Source organism: Terrapene carolina, unplaced genomic scaffold (assembly GCF_002925995.2).
Source record: "Terrapene carolina triunguis isolate 2854851 unplaced genomic scaffold, T_m_triunguis-2.0 Scaffold96, whole genome shotgun sequence".
Lineage (NCBI taxonomy): Eukaryota > Metazoa > Chordata > Testudines > Emydidae > Terrapene > Terrapene triunguis.
The window spans coordinates 11,937,846-11,960,736 of record NW_020664447.1 but is presented as its reverse complement, the minus strand read 5'-3'; the positions used below and the strand labels follow the sequence as shown (position 1 = coordinate 11,960,736).

General features: G+C 37.7%; 1 protein-coding gene across 1 annotated transcript in view; it reads left to right on the top strand.

The window, feature by feature from the left end:
* ELP4 (elongator acetyltransferase complex subunit 4) overlaps positions 1-22,891 on the top strand; it is a 263,164-nt gene that overhangs the window by 29,743 nt on the left and 210,530 nt on the right. The window contains exon 3 of the mRNA XM_024194948.3: positions 530-651. Coding sequence (XP_024050716.1) covers positions 530-651 — 122 coding nt within the window. The remainder of the gene's footprint in view (positions 1-529; positions 652-22,891) is intronic.

Sequence of the window (22,891 nt, the reverse complement as noted above, 5' to 3'; positions counted from 1 at the left end):
GCATATAGTTCTATCATGCATAAGAAAGAGTCACATTTTGATCTTTTGCTTTCCTGTTGACTCAAAAAGAAGCATTAGGTGAGGGAGCAGTTGAGTTCTTTGAGCTATTGCAACCTCAAGTAGTTGATATTGTTGGAAAACTGAGTTGTGAAGAAGGCCTGGATCTTGTCTTCAGGTGGAGATTGCTGCTGGGATATGGACCCAGTGTATGTCAGGATGGTCCTAAAATGCCATGGCTGTGCCTTTTCTAGTCTGAGAAATCAAAAATAAAATCTCTCACGGAGTCATACATCTAAAGCTTTGGATTCATCTTGCTTAGCTTGTGCTTCTGGGTTCCTCACTGGCTCTTCATAGTTATAGGAGGGCTAGTCTATGAGAAGCAGACCTGAAGAGGTATTCAAAGAGCATTTGTACAGTGTTGGAAGAAACATGGGTGGGGAAGGTGGGACGGACACACACACACACACACACACACACACACACCCCCCTTGCATTGTGTGACTAACCAAAAAACCCTCTATTTCCACAGAGGAAGATAAATACGGTATTTACTCCAACTTGTTGTTCAAGTATTTCCTCGCAGAGGGAATAGTCTGTGGACATAATTTGTTTGTTGCTTCTGCTAAAGAGGATCCTGCTGACATTTTAAAGGTAAAAAAATTGATACATTAGATTATAGTTTATTAATCCAGATATTTTTACAAACCTGTTTACAAAGTAAAGTTAATCCCTTGATTAATTTAATAAGGTTCTAAAATATATATTCTACATTATACACACCGATTTTCTTAGATGAAATTGTAAATAATGTATTTTCTTGATTATCTGTTATAAATAGTAATTAAGCTAATTTCAAAGTAGTTTGAAAAACAGTTTGGTGTGTCTCTCATAATTATATAGCTGCTGTTTCCTGTGTTTATATCTAAGAAATTTTAAATGAAATACTATCAAGAAACCTTGAAATATATAGATTTTGACCGATATATTCAAAAAGGAAGCTTAGAGCTCTCTTTGTAGTATAACTATTTTGTAATGATTAGTCATTTTTAATATGATATATAAACAAAAAAAGGTAAAGGGACATTGGCAATCTTTAAATTTCATTTTTCTAAAATATGTTCCTATTACAATGATAACACCTAAGATTGCTATAACTGAGAAAATTTGGCAAAGTAGTAATCAAACGGGGGGGAAAAGAAATATGGGTTGTTGTGACAGCAGCTTGTATGCACAATTTTGCCACTACTTTGAATACTGAGTTTCTCCCTTGCTAAAAAGATCCTTGTAGACCTCAATAAAAGTGCAAAAAACCTTCATAAGTACTACACTTGTGCTTCTGCTATGTGTATCTTTCTGGAAATGTATTATCTACATATGTGCACTTCAGTGACTGTATTTCGGGATTGATCCTGAAATGTCCTACGCACTCTGTCTTTGGTTCCACAAAGCACATCCCATTGATGTTAGTGGGAGCCTAGTGCTCTGTACATAGTAGTATAGAGCCTTTAATGGCGGTCAGACTACATTACTTACATGAAGTCAGCCTGGGAGTGGCACTAGCAACCACTCGTTGCCTGGGAAGCAGAGTGTGGGGTACAGCATGGGGATACATATACTCAGTAGGAACCTATTCAGTCATTGCATTCAAATTCCCTCTGCTCTGTGGCCCAGAATGTACTTGGGTCGCTAACGCTCAGGAAACTTAAGACTTTTCCCAAAAACTAGCTTACTTAGCTTTTGGAATAAAGGGCTTTCAGATAGTTTGGAGTAGAGGTCCTCTCCTATGGAACCTCTGAGCTTCTCAGGACTGGAACTCACCAAAAAGTCAAACTTTGGAGGACATTATATCTGGCCTTCATTGCTGGGGGTGAAAGTTGGGAAACGGAGTCACAAATCCACCTAATTTAGGCTTAATCATTTTTTGTCTTTATTTATATAATTTCAGACAGAATTGTTGTCACTTACAATGTCTGAACATATATTTTATAATAGACCAGATAGAATTGGTAAATGGGCCCAAGTTACCACATTCTAGGGCACTGTGAAGTTTTTCCATCTTCCAGGATAGCTGTCGCCTTCTCTGATCTCAGGGTCTGGTCCTTCTGTCCCATTCTTGAGTTTCTGGTGTAGTGTTTCTCCAGTTTGGGCCCATGTTCACTTAGGTCTTTTATATATGTCTATGTTGCAGATTACTTAATCTTTATCCAAGTGGCTTTTAGCATATCAGCCCTTTGGATTTTAGGTAACCCGTACACTACGCATGCGCAAGCTTCAGTTACCCAACTTCTGTATTTTTCCTGCCGGATTTGCAGTTTCTGGATCATTTTGTATTTGTGACACCCTATCCTGGGTTATCCTGGAGAAAGGAGGTTTTTATATATCATTATATATTTTATGTATCATATGTTTATCATGATATGTTCTACTTACTTCTTTCAATACATGTTATCTTTGTTCTGTCACAAAACATTTTAATCAGAGTAGCAATTCTATGTAAAAAAGAATTGACAAAACCAGTTATGTCGGCCAAAGGTTTGGCCTAAATGTTGCATCAATTGTGCTCATTCACTGTACATAATTACAAATCATTAAAAATATAGCTATCAAAGCTCTTAATCTTACCATTAACAATTCTTCATTTTATATTTCAATGTTATAAGTCAATATATGTTGTTCTGTGCTACCCTTGATTTATTAGAAAGGGGCAGGAGGTTTATGGAAAACATGATGATTCTTTAACGTCAACATTTATCTTCTTTAAATGGATTTTTCATTCAAAGTCCAGTCTTGTTTGTGAATCATACAAAGAAACGTCATTAGAAATTTTCCCGTAAATGCATTTTGAGCGGTGTCTCAATTTTAGGGTCTTGATATTTAGTTTCTTTTAATGGTATCCCAACATTCATGTAACTAAGAATTTTGGTTAACCGAGCTTTGGAGAATGTGGGGATTGTAGAGTTGCAGTCAGTGGAAAGTCAAAGATTTTATCTATCTTAAACCATGAGTTATATAAACTGTCAGTTTTCTTTAGATAAAATTATGGCAATGAGTTCAGCATGCTATAGTTTAACTAATATTTAAATAAACTATTGCATCTTAAAAACCTGTCACCGGCAACTAATCCAGAAAATGACTGACCAAAACAAGGACATTGACAGTTTGTACATACAGTGCAATGTTAAATGCTATAATTGCCCTGCATTAATTTTATGATGTATGATTGGGTGTTTCTGGAACCTGTAACCAAGACAAATATTGCTGGTACTGGAAAGGGGAAAAGACAATCTTATAGACCATAATTATCTTAAAACTGTGTATAACTAAAAGACAAGTAGAAGAAAAAAAGCCCCATCAGCTGCCTAAGATATGTTATATTACCACCCAGCAATTTATCCATCATCCTTTCAAAACATATTCATGCCTATTGTAGTCAAAGCTCCTTCAGGAAGTCAGCATTAAGATGTAACACTAAAAAATTACACCCCTGTAGAAAATCCTATAGAACAATATACATGATGTTTTTAACAGGATATTTTAAACATTTCAGAGCATTTCTGTTCAGTCAGTATACTTATCTAAAAGACAAGTCTCCACCATAAGTAAGAATGTACAAAGTGTTAGGAGTTTGTGTTAGATGATTTATTATGGTATACTTCACTTCCATTATGTAAGAAATCGTAAAATAAAAGACTGAGCCAACCCTTTGTTGAACTTTATTAGAGTGGGAATGTGAAATTGCCATTTTACATTTTAATATGTTTAATAAAATTTGTTACTGAAAAATGAGTAAAGTTAGGCTTGAAATTAAAATAAAGGTTTTTATATGTAACCTTGACAAAAAAAGAAATATACAATAAAATATTTTATTTTGTTTCTTAGACCTATCCTCTTCATTTCACTGTGACTGCCACATTATAAAAATCCAATCAGTTTATTACTCCAGTCTGTATAGCGTGTGTATGTGTGTGCATGGCGGGAGGACAGACTTCAAAAGTAAACCACTGTTCAAAATATATGTCAATGGGTGGAGCCAACTTGGGGGTGTTAGATTCAAGCCAGAAGGATCAGCTGCTGAAGCCGTTTCAGCAAAATACTTCATCACATAGTGGGGAAAGAGAAAGATGAGACCCAGCTGCGGGCTACCCCTTCCCCAGAATGACCTTCAGACCCAGAACTGTGCAGGGGAGACAACCCTTCCCTACCCCTCATGATAGAGATATTAGGATCCCATATTTGCCCCCTAGCCATATGGACAAAAGAAAGAAAGAAACTACATGGTAAAGCCAACCAGAGACACTGCTGCAAAAGTATTTTCAGCAGCAGGCATATTTGGACACAGATGATGTCATCCAGCTATGTTTTCTACAGTTCTACTCTCATTGTTCCTCTCATGTGCCAACTGGGTATATGCTCCAGCCCCTTCCCACCATCTCCTCACAGTCACTTCTCTTCAGCCTACATTCACTTGTCCTTAATGCTTCTTTCCATCCTTCCTTTCTTTTCCTCCCCTTCCCCTCTTACCTCCCTCACCCTTCGTTTGTTTTTTTCCTTTTAGCTTATTCCTTCCTGTCTTCCCCCCACCATCCTTTCTCTAAATACATTTAATGTGTATAATAAAGTGCAAAAAACAAAATGCACCAAAAATTAAACAAAACAAACCCCTCTCTGTTTAAAAATAGCCCAAATAATGTCAGCTCCTTATTGATTAAATAATACTTTTTTGAAAAACTCATAAAGTTTGTAATTTGGTAATCTCTGAATAATAGCATAGGTGAAAATCCATTTGCTTTAGTACTTTTTCAATTGAAGCAATAGGACAATCGCTAAAAAAGGAGAATAAAAATTGGTATAAAATAAATTAAGAATTAACTGTTACAAAACTGTATCAGATATAGTTAAAGTTGTTTATATATTACACACTTATCTAGTGTCTCCATCTGTCAGATTTTTTTCTGCCGTACATTTTCTAGCCCATGTCACTTTGTTCTAAATGTCCCAAGTCATGTGGTCTTCACTGCATTCAGAGTTATAGGAGGGCTAGTCTATGAGAAGCAGACCTGAAGAGGTATTCAAAGAGCATTTGTACAGTGTTGGAAGAAACATGGGTGGGAAAGGTGGGAGACACATTATTCTATAATCTAGTAGCTCTCACTGTTATAAAGCTTTTCCTAATATTTGCTCTACTTTTTCTTTAATGTTGTTCCTTTTATACTAGTAAAATCCACTGGTACAGCTCCATAGTAAGTAATTCCTCTCTTTCCTTTTCTTTTTTAGGTATTTGTAGATTTATACATCACCTCTTAGTCATTGCCAAGCTATATGAATTTAACTCTTTTAAAAATTCCTTTAAATTTTTTTTGTTCTTAGAACGTCTTCTGATTTGTTAATTTCTATCATCGAGATGCTAGAATTTAATGCTGTATTTGGATTGTGGTCTCATGGAGAAGGAATATAATCTCGGAGTTTTGTGGTTTGATGTCTTTATATACAGAGCACAAAATTTCATCTGCCTTTTGCTGCCTTGTCATACTTCACATTTGTCTGATTTGCTGTCTTCCCTCAGCTAGACACCCCTCCACCTCAACTTAATACATTTCCAGTTACTGTTTGCAGTCCTTGAAATAACTTTTAATCTATTTAACACTGTATTTGAGCTAATTGATATTTATTTTGTAAGTATGATTTTGTATTGCTGTATCAAATGCAGCACTAAAATCCAGATACTGCATCTGTTGCAGTCCTTTCAGCTACTTATATTGCTATTTTATATTAAAAAACAAAAAAACAAAACCCTCATAGTTTGTTCCCAGTTTTTTGCTTATGATTAGGTTAGTCTTTTGGTGTTGAATTACTTTGTTTCTTTACATATTTATTCTGTTTTACTGTGAATTGGGGCTAGGTTTATGGGTCACCAGGGTCTCTGATTTCCTTTTTTGAAATCTGTTGTCACATTTGCTTTTCTACAATCCTCTATCACTCCCTGGTTTTCTGTTATTCTTTTCCTTTTTTTCCCTCCCCACCTAAAACACCCAAAGATGCATGATTTGTATATGTTTACATTTTTTCACCACTGGAGATGCCCACATGATCGTATTTCTTCTGATCTGTCAGGTGTATTTGTAAGAAGATGCTCTGGTTCAGGATGCTTCTTTCTATTCTTGCTTTCTTTGTCTTCTCTGCCACCAAAGGACTTGTATCACTGTATCAAATGCAGTGCTGTTCCATTTTCACCCAGATTACTTCGTCTCTTCACTTAAGAAGCTCCACTCCACTCTTGCTCTTTCTCTCACACATTTCTTTATCAGAACATGTCTATAAATGTAAAGAGAATTCATGGAAGAGCCTCAAGAACGGAAAAGCACTGATCCTAAAAAGAGATTGAAAGAAATAAGTATAAGGTATTAACAAGGAAATAAAATTATTTCAATTAGTCTAAAAATACCTATGAAATTGTGCCTAAACCGATCAAGAAAGCTTTAGATTGAATGACAATACAAATAAATAAAATGAATAAAAGCAGTGAATAAAAGATTAGAGTGTAAAGAAGAGTCGCTGTATGGAAGTGGTGAAAGGCCTCTCATTTGAGCTATTTAAAATTAGACTGGAGAAAGGACTAAGGCCAACATTATCAAAAGTGCCTAATGATTTTAGGTATCCAATATGAGATCCTTCAAAGGAGTCTAATTTTAAGAGGGACGGAGTCCAGCACTTTCTGAAAATCAGGATCCTTACTTTTGAAAATCTTGGCCTGAGGCTATGCTACAAAGAGCCATCTACACTGAAAGGGAGGTGGACTGGATGGCATAAGAGATTTTTTCCAATATATAATTTCTATCATTATGAAATCTCCATTAACTCCTGGATCCCAACTCACATTTCCCCCTAACACTGAATAAGTTTACAGGTCTTTTAATTTTGTGTAACTTATCTTGATGGGAATTTTACCTATAAAATAAAAACACTGTTCTCCCTTTGTATGCAACAGTATACAGTAATGTTTTAACGGCTATCTGGTTAGGAAATTAGTGATTATCAACTCAAATTACATTTCTCTACCCCTTTTGTAAATTACTAGAAGCCAGCATGAGGACACTTACGTGTGAAATTATTTTAGCAGTCAATATCAGGGGTCTTTTAGACATAAAATAAGAGGAAATAGAACACACCACCATAAGAAGTTATCAGTATTCAAATAGCTGAAGAGAAAAATAATTCAAATTAACTGGAGGATCCCAAGGCAATGTAAATCTGTTGTAACTGACTCTATGAAACCAACCCCTGATCCAGCCCTCTTTCTCTCCCCCCCCCCCTTTGAATTGCCCTTTGGAGGCCACTGCAGTCAACTGAATTAGGACAGCCCTACATCTGCTCAAGTTAGGCTGGGGACTGAAGTGACTCCTGGCAGCCCCAGGGAACAAGGAACTAAAAGGTGGTCTTAAAGCAACCTTTACCCCCTATCCCAGGTTTGCTGGTTCAGCAACACACACAAATATCAAAGGTATCTATTTTCATATCTCCGTTGCCTGGTCGTTTCAAAATTATCTAATCTGCTTTGGGTTCACTACATTTCTCATTCCTCCTATCCCCCAGTTTGGATGAGAATCTCCGAGTACCTGCAAAGCTCATGTACTTGAGAGTATCTTTACATCTATGCTGCAGCCACGGGCATAATTTGTGGATCATATAGGCCTACCCACACTCTTTGTTATAGTTAGCTAAAAATAGAAGTGAGGGTGATGTGGAGGAGGGGGGTGTAATATGTGCTTGTGTGGCGTGTGGTGTCGTGTCCTCACTTCTGTTTTGTAGCAAGCTAGCTAGAGTTCAAGCTAACATAGGTATGTCTTCAAAAGCTGCAAGTCACACCCACAATTACTATGTGGAAGTACTGTTTATCATCCTTAATTAAAGCAAAATAAGAGTTTTATCCAGGCTACGAAATGAACACTGAAGATCTAGTGGGCAAAAATCTGAAAACATTTGCTTACCTGGGCTTGGTGTTGATTTAACAAAAAGAGTGCTGTTAGGCTGAGACTGGAGATTTCATAGGTAGGGTTTGTCTTCATGTGGAAATTTATTGGGATAACTGTACCACTATGATTATACCAGAATAGCTCCCCATGTGGATAGTCTTATTCCAGAATGAGCACCTTTTAGTTATACTTTGAAAGTGACACATGCTAAATCAGAAAAAAAAACATTCTTAATAAGTGTCCACACAAGGAATTACATAGATATAACTATGGCATTATAACTATACCAGTACATTTCCTCTTGTAGACAAACCAGTAGATAAAGCTTTTCATCCAAAGGAGGAGTGACAAATCTGGGAAGAGTAATCTGACTGGTGCCTAAGACTTCCAGATTAACCTTTTGGGATGCAGATGTCCTAATTTAATACAGCGGTCTGCACTGTCTGCTACTGCAAAGGAATTCTTTGTGAACGTAAGGATACATGTTTACTTCAGAAGATGGCATTTTTAGTTATTATTTGGATGCACATGAAAGAAATTGAATCATTGGAAAATGTGTACAAGCAGGTTTGCATTCTGATTCACACTTTTGATAACTGTACTTTTCAAATTGCATGAGCTTATCAAAGTGACCTAGCTGATACATCTCCAAAGTTCCTGCTTAATATCAGTTTATAGGAAAGGTTCTGCCATCTCTTTTGATTATGCCAGTTCCTCTTCCCTAACTGAACTTCCACATTCACATCTTTAAAGAGTTGTACTTCTGAAACTTTCCTGTGCATCTCAGCCAAGTACACAAGGTTTCACTGTCATAACAGTACTACATAAAACTATAACAACATGCTGCTGAAGAAGTGAAGATGAAGGTCCCAAATGCTGTTTGGGCCTGAGTGCCAATAGTGAGCAATTACGTTCATCACATATATAGAAATCTAATTCCAGGTTCTACTATTAGAAGGTGAAGCTTGTATTTGCCTTCATTTTCTTATTGAAGTCTTCTTCCACCTTCTGTTATTTCTCTTTCTGAAGAAAAGATAGCCATTTGGTAGTGTCATCAGAAATGAAGAAGAATTAAATATTTAATTTTAGATTTAATTTTCAGCTTTCTACAACTTTTAGAAGCTGGCACTAGCATGTGCCTCCAAATTTAAAAGGTAATTGTATGGGATCTTATTTCTTCCTTGTTTTCTTTTTCATGTATATTTGGTGAATAGAAGGTCTATATCAAGCCTTCCTACAATTATAATTCAAGATAAAACTTGAAACAGGGAAGGCACGAGTGTGAAAGAGCATGTTTATAATGGGGAAAAGGTTCTTTGTTTCTCTCAGAGAAAATAACGTTGAGGCCATTTTTAAACAAGGATCATGCAGGAAGGAGTTCAGAGTTGATTCAGTCCCTAATCGTGGAAAGATTTGCAGGAACCTAAGAGAACAAATGTTTAGATTTAAACTCCAGGTTTCATGACTGCTGTTCATTGCTTGCTTGCTTAGTGGGTTTTCTTTTCATTAGATCTTTGTTTTTGATTTAGAATATCAAAATCTATAATGTCATATCTGAGAATATTGAATCACTTACATAATTGCTGGGCGCATAATATTACACATGATTACCAAACATACACTAAAAAATATAACTAAAAGACCAAATTATAAAAACAGAGCACTTCGGTCAGCATTTTGTTTCCGTCTTACATGTAGAAGCGTTACCAAATTGTATTTTAAAATCAAAATTTTCAGAATTGTCATGTTCAATTGATGCAATATAATTCCTGCTACTCATTTACCTCAAAATGTCTCTGTGAGTAAGTTTTTCAAAAATCTGTTTAGATCAACACTGTTCATCCTGCAGCAGTTTTGCCAAATAGCATGTGCACTAATTTCAGATGATCTAAATCTAATCCAGGGGTTCTCAAACTTCATTGCACTGCGACCCCCTTCTGACAATAAAAATTACTCCATGACCCCAGGAGGGGGTACCGAAGCCTAAGCCTTCCTGAGCCCTGCCGCCCTGGATGGAGGGGCCAAAGCCCAAGGACTTCAGCCCGAGGCAGGGGGCCTGTAACCTGAGCCCTGCTGCCCAGGGCTGAAGCCCTTGGACTTCAGCTTCGGCCCCGGGCGGTGGGGCTCGGGCTTCAGCTTCAGGCCCCAGGAAATCTAAGGCAGTCCTGGCAACCCCATTAAAATGGTGTTGTGACCCACTTTGGGGTCCCGACCCACAGTTTGAGAACCGCTGGTCTAATCACTTTCTTTAAAGCAAAGTCATCACAGTGATGATCACAATGGTCCCTTCTGTCCTTGGAGTCTGTGATTCAGTTCTTGTATAGTTTTAAAGAAAAATAAATGGATTAACCAAAGATAATGCTAATCAGGCCAGTAATACTATTCAAGCAGAGGGGCAATATTTATTTGGAATAAGGAGAAGTCAAACAAATGGCAAAAAGGAACAGTCAGAGAGGAAAATCCTACATGCAATGATCAAAATAGTGAAAAAGCTGAGCTGCCACACTTTTCTTATGAATTAGGTATTATATGGCTTGTGACAGTAAAGTAAATACTACTGATTGTATGCTTCCTTGAAGTGATTATTTATACTGTGTCCATTATCACTTTAGCAATGATGAAGGAAATTAGGAAAAATATTTTCTGTATTGCTCTGATCCTGCAAAGACTTAAACACATGTTTAAGCCTATGAATAATCCCACTGAAGCCATTGGGGCTACTGACGTCCTGAAAGCTTAGCATGTACATAACATTATTCAGGATTTGGGCCTCTGATACCTTCAACTTTTTCAATGGGGCTCTCCTTGTTACTCCTATTGTGGTGTTCTCCTTTTTATTTTATTCATCCTGTCCTGTTGAGATTTTCCTGAACTAATTCAGAGAATAATGAAAGAAAAAACAGATTATCTAACCTCCCCTATGTATTCCTAGTTTACATGTTGTTGGAAAGAGTTATGGTGACAGGAACTCATGAAAAAGAGAAATACATGACTCTTAACCCATAGACTTTGCATATGTATGCACATATGTATAGTAGAGAAAGAACTTTTCAAAATGAGAAAATCTCTGGTCACATGATGGATCTGTAGTCACTGGCAAACTTCCATTTAGTTATTTTTTTTGAATACATGAAAGGGAGGATTTGTTTGCCCTCTGATTCAGATTTAACTTCTATTGGCATCCATTCTCTACTATGAATGTCCAGAAAAGAATATGAAAGGAACTAAATCTCACCTGGAGATGGAAATGAACTATTGTATGGGCGTGGGGCATTGGCGAAAATATATTCTGTGTCCAGTCACTTGTATTCGTGAACAATAGTACTTGTCTTCAAAAGTGTTTCCAAAAGAAATGGAATCCTCTTCAGTTTTTCTTGGTTAAAATAACAATTATGTAATACATTATTAAAATGAAGTATTTACCCTTCCTGACTGACCAACTGGTATCCTTTAAATGCTAAAAATTAACATAATGAAGAAGCATTTATATTTGTGTGGGTTTAAAACTACTTAAATATCACTGCAAATGGAGATCAACAGTGAGTCATACTCCTTTAGTTTTTTTCTTTTCTTTCAAACATTCCGTAATCACACCTGTGGCAATAACTGCTTTGCAAAATACACTTAAAAATAAAGCTGTTTTGAACAACTATTTATGTATTAATAAATAGGATAATGTTTAAGATTCTTTAGTGTTAATTATGCAGTTATCAAAACCTGCAAGGTTCAAAGGATTTTATTTAAGAGGGATTTCACATATAGCCTGGATTATGGTGCTAAATAATAGCACAGTAGTACTTCTGTAGCATTGTAAAATAGCTTAGAGAGAAGTATGATGTCTATAGTTGGTGTAATGCATTGGTAATTAAGAGGGTGTGAGGTTAAGCTTCATTAACTGCTGTGGGATTGTATCTTGAGTTTCATTATGCCCTGGAGGACATAAGAAGTGAGAGAGGTCAAACTGTTAGAATCTGATTTTGCTTAGTGCATCTGCCAAAACAAAGCAAGCAAAGTAATGTAGCAGCAAACACATAAAGACATGGATTATTAATAATTCGGATTATATGCATTTTTATTATAGAAATAAAAGTTGTATTAATAAAATGTTTAATCCTAGTTGTGATAAAACTTTCATTAGTTTTGGGTTTTAGGCAATCAGATTACTTTAATTACACTGTATATTGACAAATACTTCAGAAAACTGGATTTTTTTCTAGTTCTTGTTTCTGTGATTTTTTTTTATACAAACCACAATAAATTGTTCTTATTAACTTTAGCAATTATCCACCTTTTATATTTGCATTCTACAGGGAGCAGAGTTGTGCTTTAGGGGTTCTCAGGAATGGCTACTCCCGTTTGTTTTGTTTTATTTTATTTTATTCACTTGCACATTGCCACTTGCTTTGTTGTCTATATACCAGCACCAAGTACACCGTAGCTGGAAGCACTCTTTGTCAATGAAGATCTGACCCTCATATGCTGTTTCTTCTAGCAAGGGAGAATATAACAGTTGTCAGGAGACATTACATCCTGATGCCACAAAATTAAAAAGTCCCAGATCTTTTCAAAGCTGTGCTATGGAGGAGCTAAATACTTTTAATTAAGCAATGAGGCTTACAAAAGTACTAATTTCGTTTTAATAACAAACATGATTATTTCCAAGCTCTAAATTAGCTTTCTTGAGATAAATATTTTATTAATCTTGTATTGTTCTTGGATTGTGGTTTCTATCAGATGAGCATAAACATATTTGCTTAGTACAGTTTAAACACTGTCATAATCCTGACTCAATTTTTTAATTAGTCCTGAAAAAATAATTCTAGTATACCACCATGACAGCGGAGTTTATAATTTCAGATGCTTTTGATGTGGGGGAGTGGAATGATTTGCAAAACATTTTTAACAATTTAATAAAGCTATTGGAAAATAATTTTGTGTTTGAAATAGTACTGAATCTCTGAAAAACTGATTACACAGTTTTGATCAAGCGTGGCTTTTGTGTTCATGCTCCTGCACACGGCCCAGGCCAGGAACCTGAACTCAAAGCACTACAATGTTGCTTTTATAAGGGTGCATCCTACATCTAACTTCGTGGTGGAATGTACACGTCACCTGCAGCTGTAGTCACCAGTTCCTTTCTGAGCAGGATCAGTGTAAAAACTCTCTATTTGCAACCTGTGGCCAGTTCAACTGCTGATGCTTGCTTTTTCTGATTGTGTGGGGGTGAGGCTTTGTTCCTTTCTCACTTGTCCCTTCCACAAATGATTTTTGTATACATGACCTGCTTTACTCTTTCCATGCACTTTTTTTTTTTTTAACGTCTCTGTTTCACATCTTTAAGAAGTATTCCTGGATGGATCCATTGTCCCTTGTAGACAGACATCACTACTATAATAGATAACTGGGAGCCTATCGTAAGTGGCTCAGTTATGAATAGGGTGACCAGATAGCAACTGTGAAAAAAACGGGACAGGGGCTGGGAGGTAATAGCATCTATATAAGAAAAAGTCCCAAAAAACGGGACTGTTCCTTTAAAAATGGGACATCTGGTCACCGTAGGTATGAAATGTACTCATAGATGTTGTCACATGTAGTCTAATCCTGGATGCAGTGCTCTAGACATGTCTACCCAGCAGTTCTCAAACATTTTTCCTAACAAGTGCTTTAGAGGATCTAACTGTTGAAGTATCAAGCAAGCTAGTCTCACAAAAACTGAGACAAAAGACTGTATCTATATACATAGTTTATTGGGTCTGTATTACAAACTTTCTCCTGTCAAACAACAGAGGCTCTAACCTAAACTTTTACATGGGGTGTGAAAGCAAGAGCACTGAATAGTATTGTTCTCTCCACTCCAAACGCGCACACACCCGCCAGTCAAAGATTCCTAAGCTCCCTCATCAATAGCAAACTCTTTTAAGGTATCGAAGTGTTCTGAAGTGTACCTCATGTTGGCAGTTTTGCACCTTTGCCTGTCAGAGAGAGACATAGTGCTTTTTATCTCCTAAGGCTTCTATCACTTCAGGAGCATCCATTGGAGCCACAGAACTTGCTTTGGAGGAATTGTCTGGCTATACCGAAAGAAGAACAGGAGACACTTGATATGGTTTCAATCAGGCAACAACTTTATTATTAGATGTCAGGGACTACCCAGCAGAAAACAGTGAACAGTATAGGTAACTCCATGATCATTTCAATATCTAGTTGGAGGCTTCCACCAACCCCCTCCCTCTTTTCCATCCAGGTCCCACATCCAACCCATTGCTGGGATCTTACCATCCCCCTACCCCAAATGAGGTTTAAGATGGGCTATAGGTAATGCTACAATTTTATCATGGAGGTCGCGGAAGTCAGGCAGCTGGAAGCTGCAGGGTACCCCCACCACCCGGGGGAGCCAGGAGCTTCAGGGTACCTGCACCATCCATGGCAGTAGGGAGCTCCGAGGCAGTGGGGGTACCTCACAGCTCCAGGCTGCCACGGGCAGCAAAGGGGATCCCGCAGCTCCTGACGGGACCCCAGAGCTCCCAGGCAGCAGGGTTCCTGCAGCTCCCCAGAACTGCCTGCTGCCATGGGCAGCAGGGGGTACCCTGCAGCTCCCAGCCTCCACAGGCATTGGGGTACTCTGAGCTTCCAGGGGCTAGGGGGGATCCCACAGCTCCTGGCCGGCCCCCACAGCTCCCGGCCTCTGACGGCAGGGGACCTCACTGCTCAGAGCTGTGGGGGAGGGGATCATGAAGCTCCGAGCCCCCATTGCTGGTGGGAGCCCCTGTACCTCCCAGCCAGGCTCCCGCAGCTGCCTAGTGGCTCCCCATTTTGTGATGGATATTTTTAGTAAAGGTCAGGGATAGGTCATGGGCTTCCGTGATTTTTTCTTTATTGCCCAAAACAAAAACAAAACAAAACAAAAAAGCAAGGCTCTTTCTGGATCACTGTGACCTCAAATTTTTATCTGCAAGAAAATTTCAAGATAGCATCTCTGGAAACAGTCATGTTTCTCCTAAAGGACATCACTCTGGAATTGACCGATGTTTACATGCAGATAGGAATAGATTTTAGATTTCTTATAGAGTAACAATGTCACCAAATCTTAGTACTGCTCTTTGGGTGAGCACTCACACTATGCGTATGTTTGGCATTAGTGACTGTATTTCTACACAGGATTGGAATTTGTTTTCCTCTATCTAGGTAACTGACTAGTCAAATAACCTTACACCTTAGAATTTAAGCACCATCTCTGACTATTGGGGAGCTGGAATCACTAGGATTCAAAATAAACGACCTGCAGTCTCACCTTGTTCCCCCATGGCAACTGGAGTACCTAAAAGGTTTGGTTGATATGGCACAATTCAAAGGCTTCCCACCACAGGAAAATATCTAAACATTGCAGATCTAAAACAGGTCTTGCTGGAGTTAGCAGGTATCAATAAGAACCCGACGGCCACAAACAGTAATATAAGTAACCATGTGTCCACATGAGGAACCTTCATTAGGTCCAAAAGCTCAGAGATCAGAAACCACACATTGCTATCTCATCTGGGTGGTGGATGCCCTATGAACAAGGGATAGGAGTTGTTATTGGGCCATAAGTATGAGATTGGACAGATTCACTCAAGGTGTTCCTGGTTTCTATTTATATGGCAGGAAAGGATGACATAATTTCAGACCAATTTAAGCTAATCAGTAGTGGACCTCTGCTATTGGCCAATGTAGTGAATCAGAGCTTTCTTGAGTAGGTCACACCAGAGAGAGATCTGTGCACAACTGCCTGTTAAAAAACAATCAGTAGTCTTCCACCTGTGGGATATCTTTCTAATGCTTTTGTCAGAATGCTGAGGATGGATGTTTAGGAATACTTTTCCTCTGGTTGCAAAGGTCCTGACCAATTTCAAAATTTCCATGATCTTACTAGCCTGCTACTACTGGAGACAAACATGGCTCTTGATACTGTTGAAGATGCTGGCTGATTATGTCATACCGAAGGTCCATCCATATCTGATCACCCTGGACCTGGATATTTCTCCACATCTGAGGTCTGTGATAATCTCCACACCTTCCACATAGCCCCATATATGAAGAATGGTTGGCTCTCTCTTAGTCTGTGGCACAGGAATTTTTTTAATACACCTTCCACCTGAGGAGAATATACTGAAGTAGCTCCTTCCTCATTATTGCCTCTTGAGGGCATTTAATCTCCCTTAACCCTTCCCCCTCTATTATTAGTGTAGGTGGAAATAAAGACTCTACCTGAAAAACATGGAAAGCAAAGGGCCTGCATAGTGTCCTATGCACCACTTAAGCCTACATTTATCATAGAGCAGTATATAAAGATAAATGTCCCTTTCTAGAAGTAAAGAAAAGGCTTTATTCCTCATTAGTTAATTGTGACAAACCAGAAGTGTGAGTAATAAAGATGCAGTGTTTCTAGTGTTTACTAGAGGAGAAACATTCTCAATGGACTTACGAAAATGTTAATGCCATCTTTTTGTCTATGTTAAAAGCGAATGATAGGAAATAGAATCTCCTTTCTTGAAATTTCATCCTTGCAAATGACACAGTGGTTGACTAGTGATGTTACAGTTTGAGGTGATAGCAACAGGTGTGTCCCTGCTTATGTCAGTGGTAAGATCTAAAACAATGGCAAGCTTAGGGAGTTAAGTGAATGCTTAGATAGGATTTATACTAATTATGATCTGTTGATGGCCGTTTTTGATCTGTGCCTAGGAGTTACCGTATTTTTTTTTATAATTGACATAATGATGACCCTATCTCACAAAAGTTGTGCAGGTGTTACCTGAAAGATTTTAGGAGATTTTAATTAATGTGCCAAAAAGACACCTGGGAAACTAATTTTAATTTTGGATTGTAGAAACTTCTAAAAAGTGAATGAAAACTGATTTTTAAAATGTATTTACCATCTAACAATATTCTGAGTTCTCGTGTACCAGTAACTCTTAATTAGGAAAGATGTCATCATTTTTGTTTATTTTATCAGGAAATAACTTTATAATACTAGAAAATGAAAATAAAAATAATGTGTATAGTGGTATCAACTAGTTTCAGTAGAATTTTCCAAAAAATATTTGATGGAAAATAATAAGACTGCTTAAGTACTATAATTTGACCTTCATTTTTACTGTAGGTATCTGAATTTGTAAATAGGTAATTGTAGTAATCAGCACGTGGATAGTATCTGAAAGATGAAATATTGTGGAATCCCATGGTGATATCTTTTATTAATTGGGAAATATTTTATGTTTAAAATTTAGAAGTAACATAATGGCTTTGTGGATGCATACATATGTGATATGCTGGTATAATTGTAGTGTGTGTTCTGTTGGCCCACCATTATAGTTACAGCTACTTCAAAGCTTTCATTAATTCCCTGTGTTCGGTTACTCCTGTCAGAAACCTTCATGTTTGGGCTAAAAATTTCTATGCTTGTTCTGTCAGAAGTGATATATGAAACTTTAAGTTAAAGCTATTTAGTGCTTTGCTGACACACCTACCATAAATGTATTATCTCTGTTTAAGCTGAAAATTCAACATTTTTAATATGAACTTATAGTAAAATTCATTTTACTGTATTCTTGTTCTTGTGAAGTTAGAAATATAATTACAACAAAATCTGTGTACAGGTTTTGTTGTAAAGAAAACAAGATTGTGTTTTAAAGAGACTATAATCTAATGGTATTTGAACTTTAAGGCTGTTTGCAATAGTTCCCATTAAAAGTACAGACTAGTGTAACTCCTACATAAAAGACAAGAAACATAAAAATACGCTAGCATTAATACAATTTAAAATGCTCAGTTTTTACTCTATTCTTGTCAATAGGAGATGTTACACTGACTGACTTCAGTGGAAGCAAAATCAAGTCCCAAGTATGTTTCATGAGATAAGGCTTGTGATACACTGCAATAATAAATAATTATAGACGTATACCTTTTGTTAGAGGAAATAAATTCCCTTAATGCATACTTTGTAATAATCAAATTCATAATAATAATTTATATATGCAACATTTAAATCAAATATGTATTAGACTATTCTGGTGATGAAGCTAGTGTAAATATGAAATAATTGAAGAAATATATTGCAGTGGCCATGCATGTGTATCTAAGCTTGTAGAAAAAATTGTGTGTGGTAAAGTAGCATCCAGCTAGATAAATAATAAAACTATTGTGATGCGTATAAACCAGGAAAAAGAGTTGAGGTTTCATTTTTAGCCTTAACTTTTGGATTTCTTGGTTGTATAATTAAACATTTAAATTCATAGCCTTAAAGTTTATCTTAAAGTGGGATAATCTAGGTTTATGTGTGTACAGTTCTTATTCTTTGTAGTCTGTTCTCACTCAGTATATGAGCTGATGTGAGCTCTGATGCTATTGGGAGTTGCACAAGCTCTTCAAGAAGGAATAGATTCTAGTTTGTAAAGTGCCTATTTATATAGAAATAAAGGGTGGCTGTGGCGGTGTTATTAGTAAGTGGAAAGTCATTACAGTGGGCAGGCAAAAAGCAATTCAATTATCCCAGATTTTTGCTAATGTTTGGACAGAAAATATAGTGAATTTGTTTACAGAACTTTTGCAATTAATTTGTATCAAAAGAAAAAATCCGTCCAAGCCTCTGGTTTCCCTCAGAAAGAATGTTTTTGTCCTCCTTGTAGTGCTGATACAAAATAATGGTCATTGTGTTACTTACACTGATTTCCGAAGTACATAGGCAGGCCTTCCATTGCCTGTTACATTTTATATCAGAAGTTTGTATTGCCCAAAAAATTACCATGAGAAATTAAAAGCAAGTGTTCAGTTATGTCAAGGATTTTATTTTCATTCATAATAAAAGTAAACCCAACAAATTACAGGTATACAAATATTCAATACAGGTGGAAGTATCTACCTTTCTTACTCATCTCTTCCTTTCTTTATAGCAATATGTGAAATGTATTTCCAATAGGACTATATTCTATTCAATTAATTGCACAAATGTGGCAGTCTTTTTTAACCTAGTTAATATTATAATAATAATACCTAATTCCTAGGACTGCTCTGTACTCTGTTTTGATAAAAGCACATACTGTCACTCAATAACAGGTGTAGCTTTAAGTTATAAATCCAAATTAGGCCACATATCCTTTCAGTGCTATTCTGCCTCTGATGGTTTTTATTTTTTTGGCAGATCTGATTCTGGGCAGCTCTCGTTGTGGGATTAAGTTTTCGTATCCATGTGTCTACCAAATACAGTCAACATCTGTGCCCAATAGGTCTCTACTTTCTTGTTTTTATGTTTTATTCTTCACCTCAGTCTGGCTGTTCTATCCAATCCAGAACAGATTTCCTAGTTGTTTCTTCCACATACTAACACTTAGCCTTAACGGTAACCTGTTACACTATGTTATGTAAGATTAGTTCTAGTGTTTATTTCTCAACATTATGAGACTGCTATAGAGTGCTTTTGCTTTAGTGAAAATTGGCAATTTAAAATGGGTCTGTAATACTGTTTTTTGCTGAAATTTTATAATCTTGGTCTATTTTTAAAATGGTTTAGATCATATTTGGCCTGTCTCTAATCCTAATTTTCAGAAAGAGGCCCCCACCCCAAAAACAGTTTGCAACTGGAAGACTTGTGTAGTTAAAAGACAAGTAACAATAACCAGCTTGTGATCCTAGAAAGCATGGTAGATAGGGACAAGTAGCAGAGACCTCCCCAAACTGGGGTACAGCATTGGCCCCTCAGAAAAGCCATAAATTGATGTTCTGGCGATATACTTGATCAGCTTCACTGTAAAATCAGTGTCTGAAGCATTGCTTGTGCTCTGTGATTTCATTCTTCCTTCATGTTACTGTCTAGTTATGCCTATAGCATGAGAGTGGGAGATAGGAGACCTGGTTTGGTTCTTGGCTCTCTCTTAGATTTTTTGCGATGAATCAAAAATCCAAGAGGAAAGGGAGAAACGCCTAGAAAGTGAACAAGAGATGGAGAAAAATAAAAATTCTAATTTAAAGTAAATTACTTTAATTTAGTGTGTCAATTGTATGAGAGTTTCTGTTACCAAATAATCAGATTGATTCACAAAAGAAACTCTGAGATAAATTCCCCCCGTAACCAAATTTTTGTTTTGTTTTTGTTTGTATCCTCCCATTTTAAAATGTGTGTGAGGGTAATAATCTACAGCTCCCCCCTCCCAAAAAGGAAGAAAGAAATGAGACCACTGAGCTGCATATAGACAGCTTCACGTTGTTTATTCAGTAAAGATATGGAATAAATTATATGTGAGAAATTAGCTCATGATATGCTTATTTGAGATTGTAGTACATGAATAAAAATTATAACCACCCCTTTTAACCAACCTATCTCTTGTTTTGAGAATGCATAAGAACAAGGAGTGTAAACACATAAAACAAAATATACACGTTTTGCAGGAAGACTGAATCTTGGCAGAACAATAGTCTGGCACAAATGTCTGCTGCTAACCCTTCATGTGCAGAGATCTATGTCATTTAAATATGTATGCAGGGGAATGCAATACCAACCACTTAAACATGCAAAATAAGTGTGTAACTATGTCGCACCCACTGCCATGAGGCAGCAAGATCACATCAGTACAGTCTAAGAAATACTATCGCACTATAGTCTAAGAATCTAAGAAACATTTCTGTATTAAAAACAATTTAAATTAAACAAAAACTATAAAGAATTTATTCATATTTTGCAATAAGCTATGTATCTGAGTGACTCTTCTCTGTCTTGCTTATATGTTTAGTCTGGTGATATGGCATATGAAAAAAGGACACAATTGAAATTGAGATCCATTGTGTGGAAATCCAATTGGCATTGAAGGGTGTTCTTTGCATAGAAAGAAAACACAATATGGGAGTCTAACTACGGCCTGGAATTATTATTTTTTCATAGCATAGATCACAGTGAAAATTCCTTTATTTTTCTTGTTTCTAGTTCATTAATTATTAAAGTATGAAAGTACTTATGCGCTTACACTTTGTACTTATATCCCTAAAAAAGAAAAATTAGAGCTAAGGAATCAATTTGTTTTTCATACTATCTAAGCTATATTGCATTAGCATCTTTTAAGACAATGGATACAGAACCATTAAAACTCCTAGGGTAAAATTTTCAAAAGAATCTAAGTCCCAGTTTTCAACAGTGACTTAAGCACATACATGTCTAAGTGTCGTTGAAAGTCAAATTCCTAAGTGCCTAAGTCGCTTTTGAAAATCAGACGTAGGCTCCTAAATCACTTTAGATGCTTTTGAAAATTTTAATCTTAACCTACTCTTTTGATACAAATGCAGTTGCATATAATTTCACAAAGGCTAATAGCAGTTTGTATATTTATCAGAGGGGCTCTTTCATTATTTCAGGGCTCTTTCATATAGCCTATTTAATATTGTATTGTATTATATTGACTGTTTTAGTCATAATAGTGAAATATGAATATAGTGCTGTCACGCTGTCTGGAGTGGTTCACAATTGTGAGTGCCAACCTCAGTCTTCCTGTCAAAAAGCAGGGTAGACACCCCAAACTGGTGGTATGTTCTGTAATTAGATTTCACCAACCCAGTTACCTATGTGAACTCCTGGTTCACTGTAAGTCTTACCATGGGGTCACAGACAATTTCCTTAGGCACTACACTCTATCTTGCCACCCAGGCAAGCTGGACTTAGTGATAAATGGTCACTTACATCAACAATCACAAAATAATCAGGTTTCTCCCAGTCCCAAGAGACCAGTCACATACCCCAGATCAATTTGTATCTTAGATCTTATGCCAAAGACAGTACTGGTAGCCAATCGTATAATAAACTAAGGATTTATTAACTAAGAAAAAGAAATGAGAGTTCTTCTTCGAGTGCTTGCTCATGTCCATTCCAATAGGTGGCTGCGCACACCACATACACGATTGTCGGAAGGCTTTTCCCCTAGTGGTACCTGTCAGATCAGCTGTAGAGCCCCCTGGAGTGGCGCACTCATGGCACCTCATAGGACACTGCTGACCCGCCACCTGCTCAGTTCCTTCTTGCTGCCACTGACGGACATTGGAGCTTTCTTCAGTCTCTTGCTTCGCAAGTGCCTACCTAGTGGTTACCGTCTAGTGTGTTGTAAATAGTTCTTGAAAGTTGTAGTTATAGCTAGCCTCTTTCGGGGGGTTCCCCCCCTCTCTAGCTCCCCTGACCGGGGTATGCCTTGGTCTCACGGGTTTAAGTTCTGCAAACGCTGCAGGAACCTTATGCCCAAGGGTGGTCCACATGCGTCGTGCCTTAAGTGCCTGGGTGAGGGCCATCAAACAGATAAGTTCTCCATTTGCAGGAGCTTTATATCCGGGACAAAGAGGGTGCGGGACTATCCCCTCAAGCTCCTTTTAATGGAGGCAGCTCTTCACCCTCAGTTGGCACTGGAAGCGGCACTGGTGACATTGGTGTGCAGCGCACTGGCTTTGGTGCAGGACACCTCGTCACTGAAAAAAGACTCCTCCAGGGAGCATTCACACCGCTCCCCAGCTCACAAAGCGGGTTCGAGCATGTGGCACTGCTCTCAGTCCCCGGTGCTGCATAAGAAGAAGGTGGCAGACAGGGGTCGGTCCTGCATCAGGAAACAGCACTGGGATTCCAGTGGGGTGTGTCCTCCATCAGGGTACCCAACCACGGCTTGGCCATCAGATCCTGGCATCATTGACTCCGGCCCTGCCAGGCGCTCTGTCGAGTCCAGTGCTTGTGAACTCCCCGACTCAGGAGGAGTTGGAGGACAAGACTGATCTCCCCTCCGGATACCTTTGAGGCCGGGCAGGACATTATTGCCATGATGGCACAGTCCCTGGCCCTGCAGGCGCGAGCACTGGCACCGGTCCAGGCGACGGCGCAGTCTACGGCACCTTTTGCGGCACCGCCTCCCATTCAGCACCGGGGC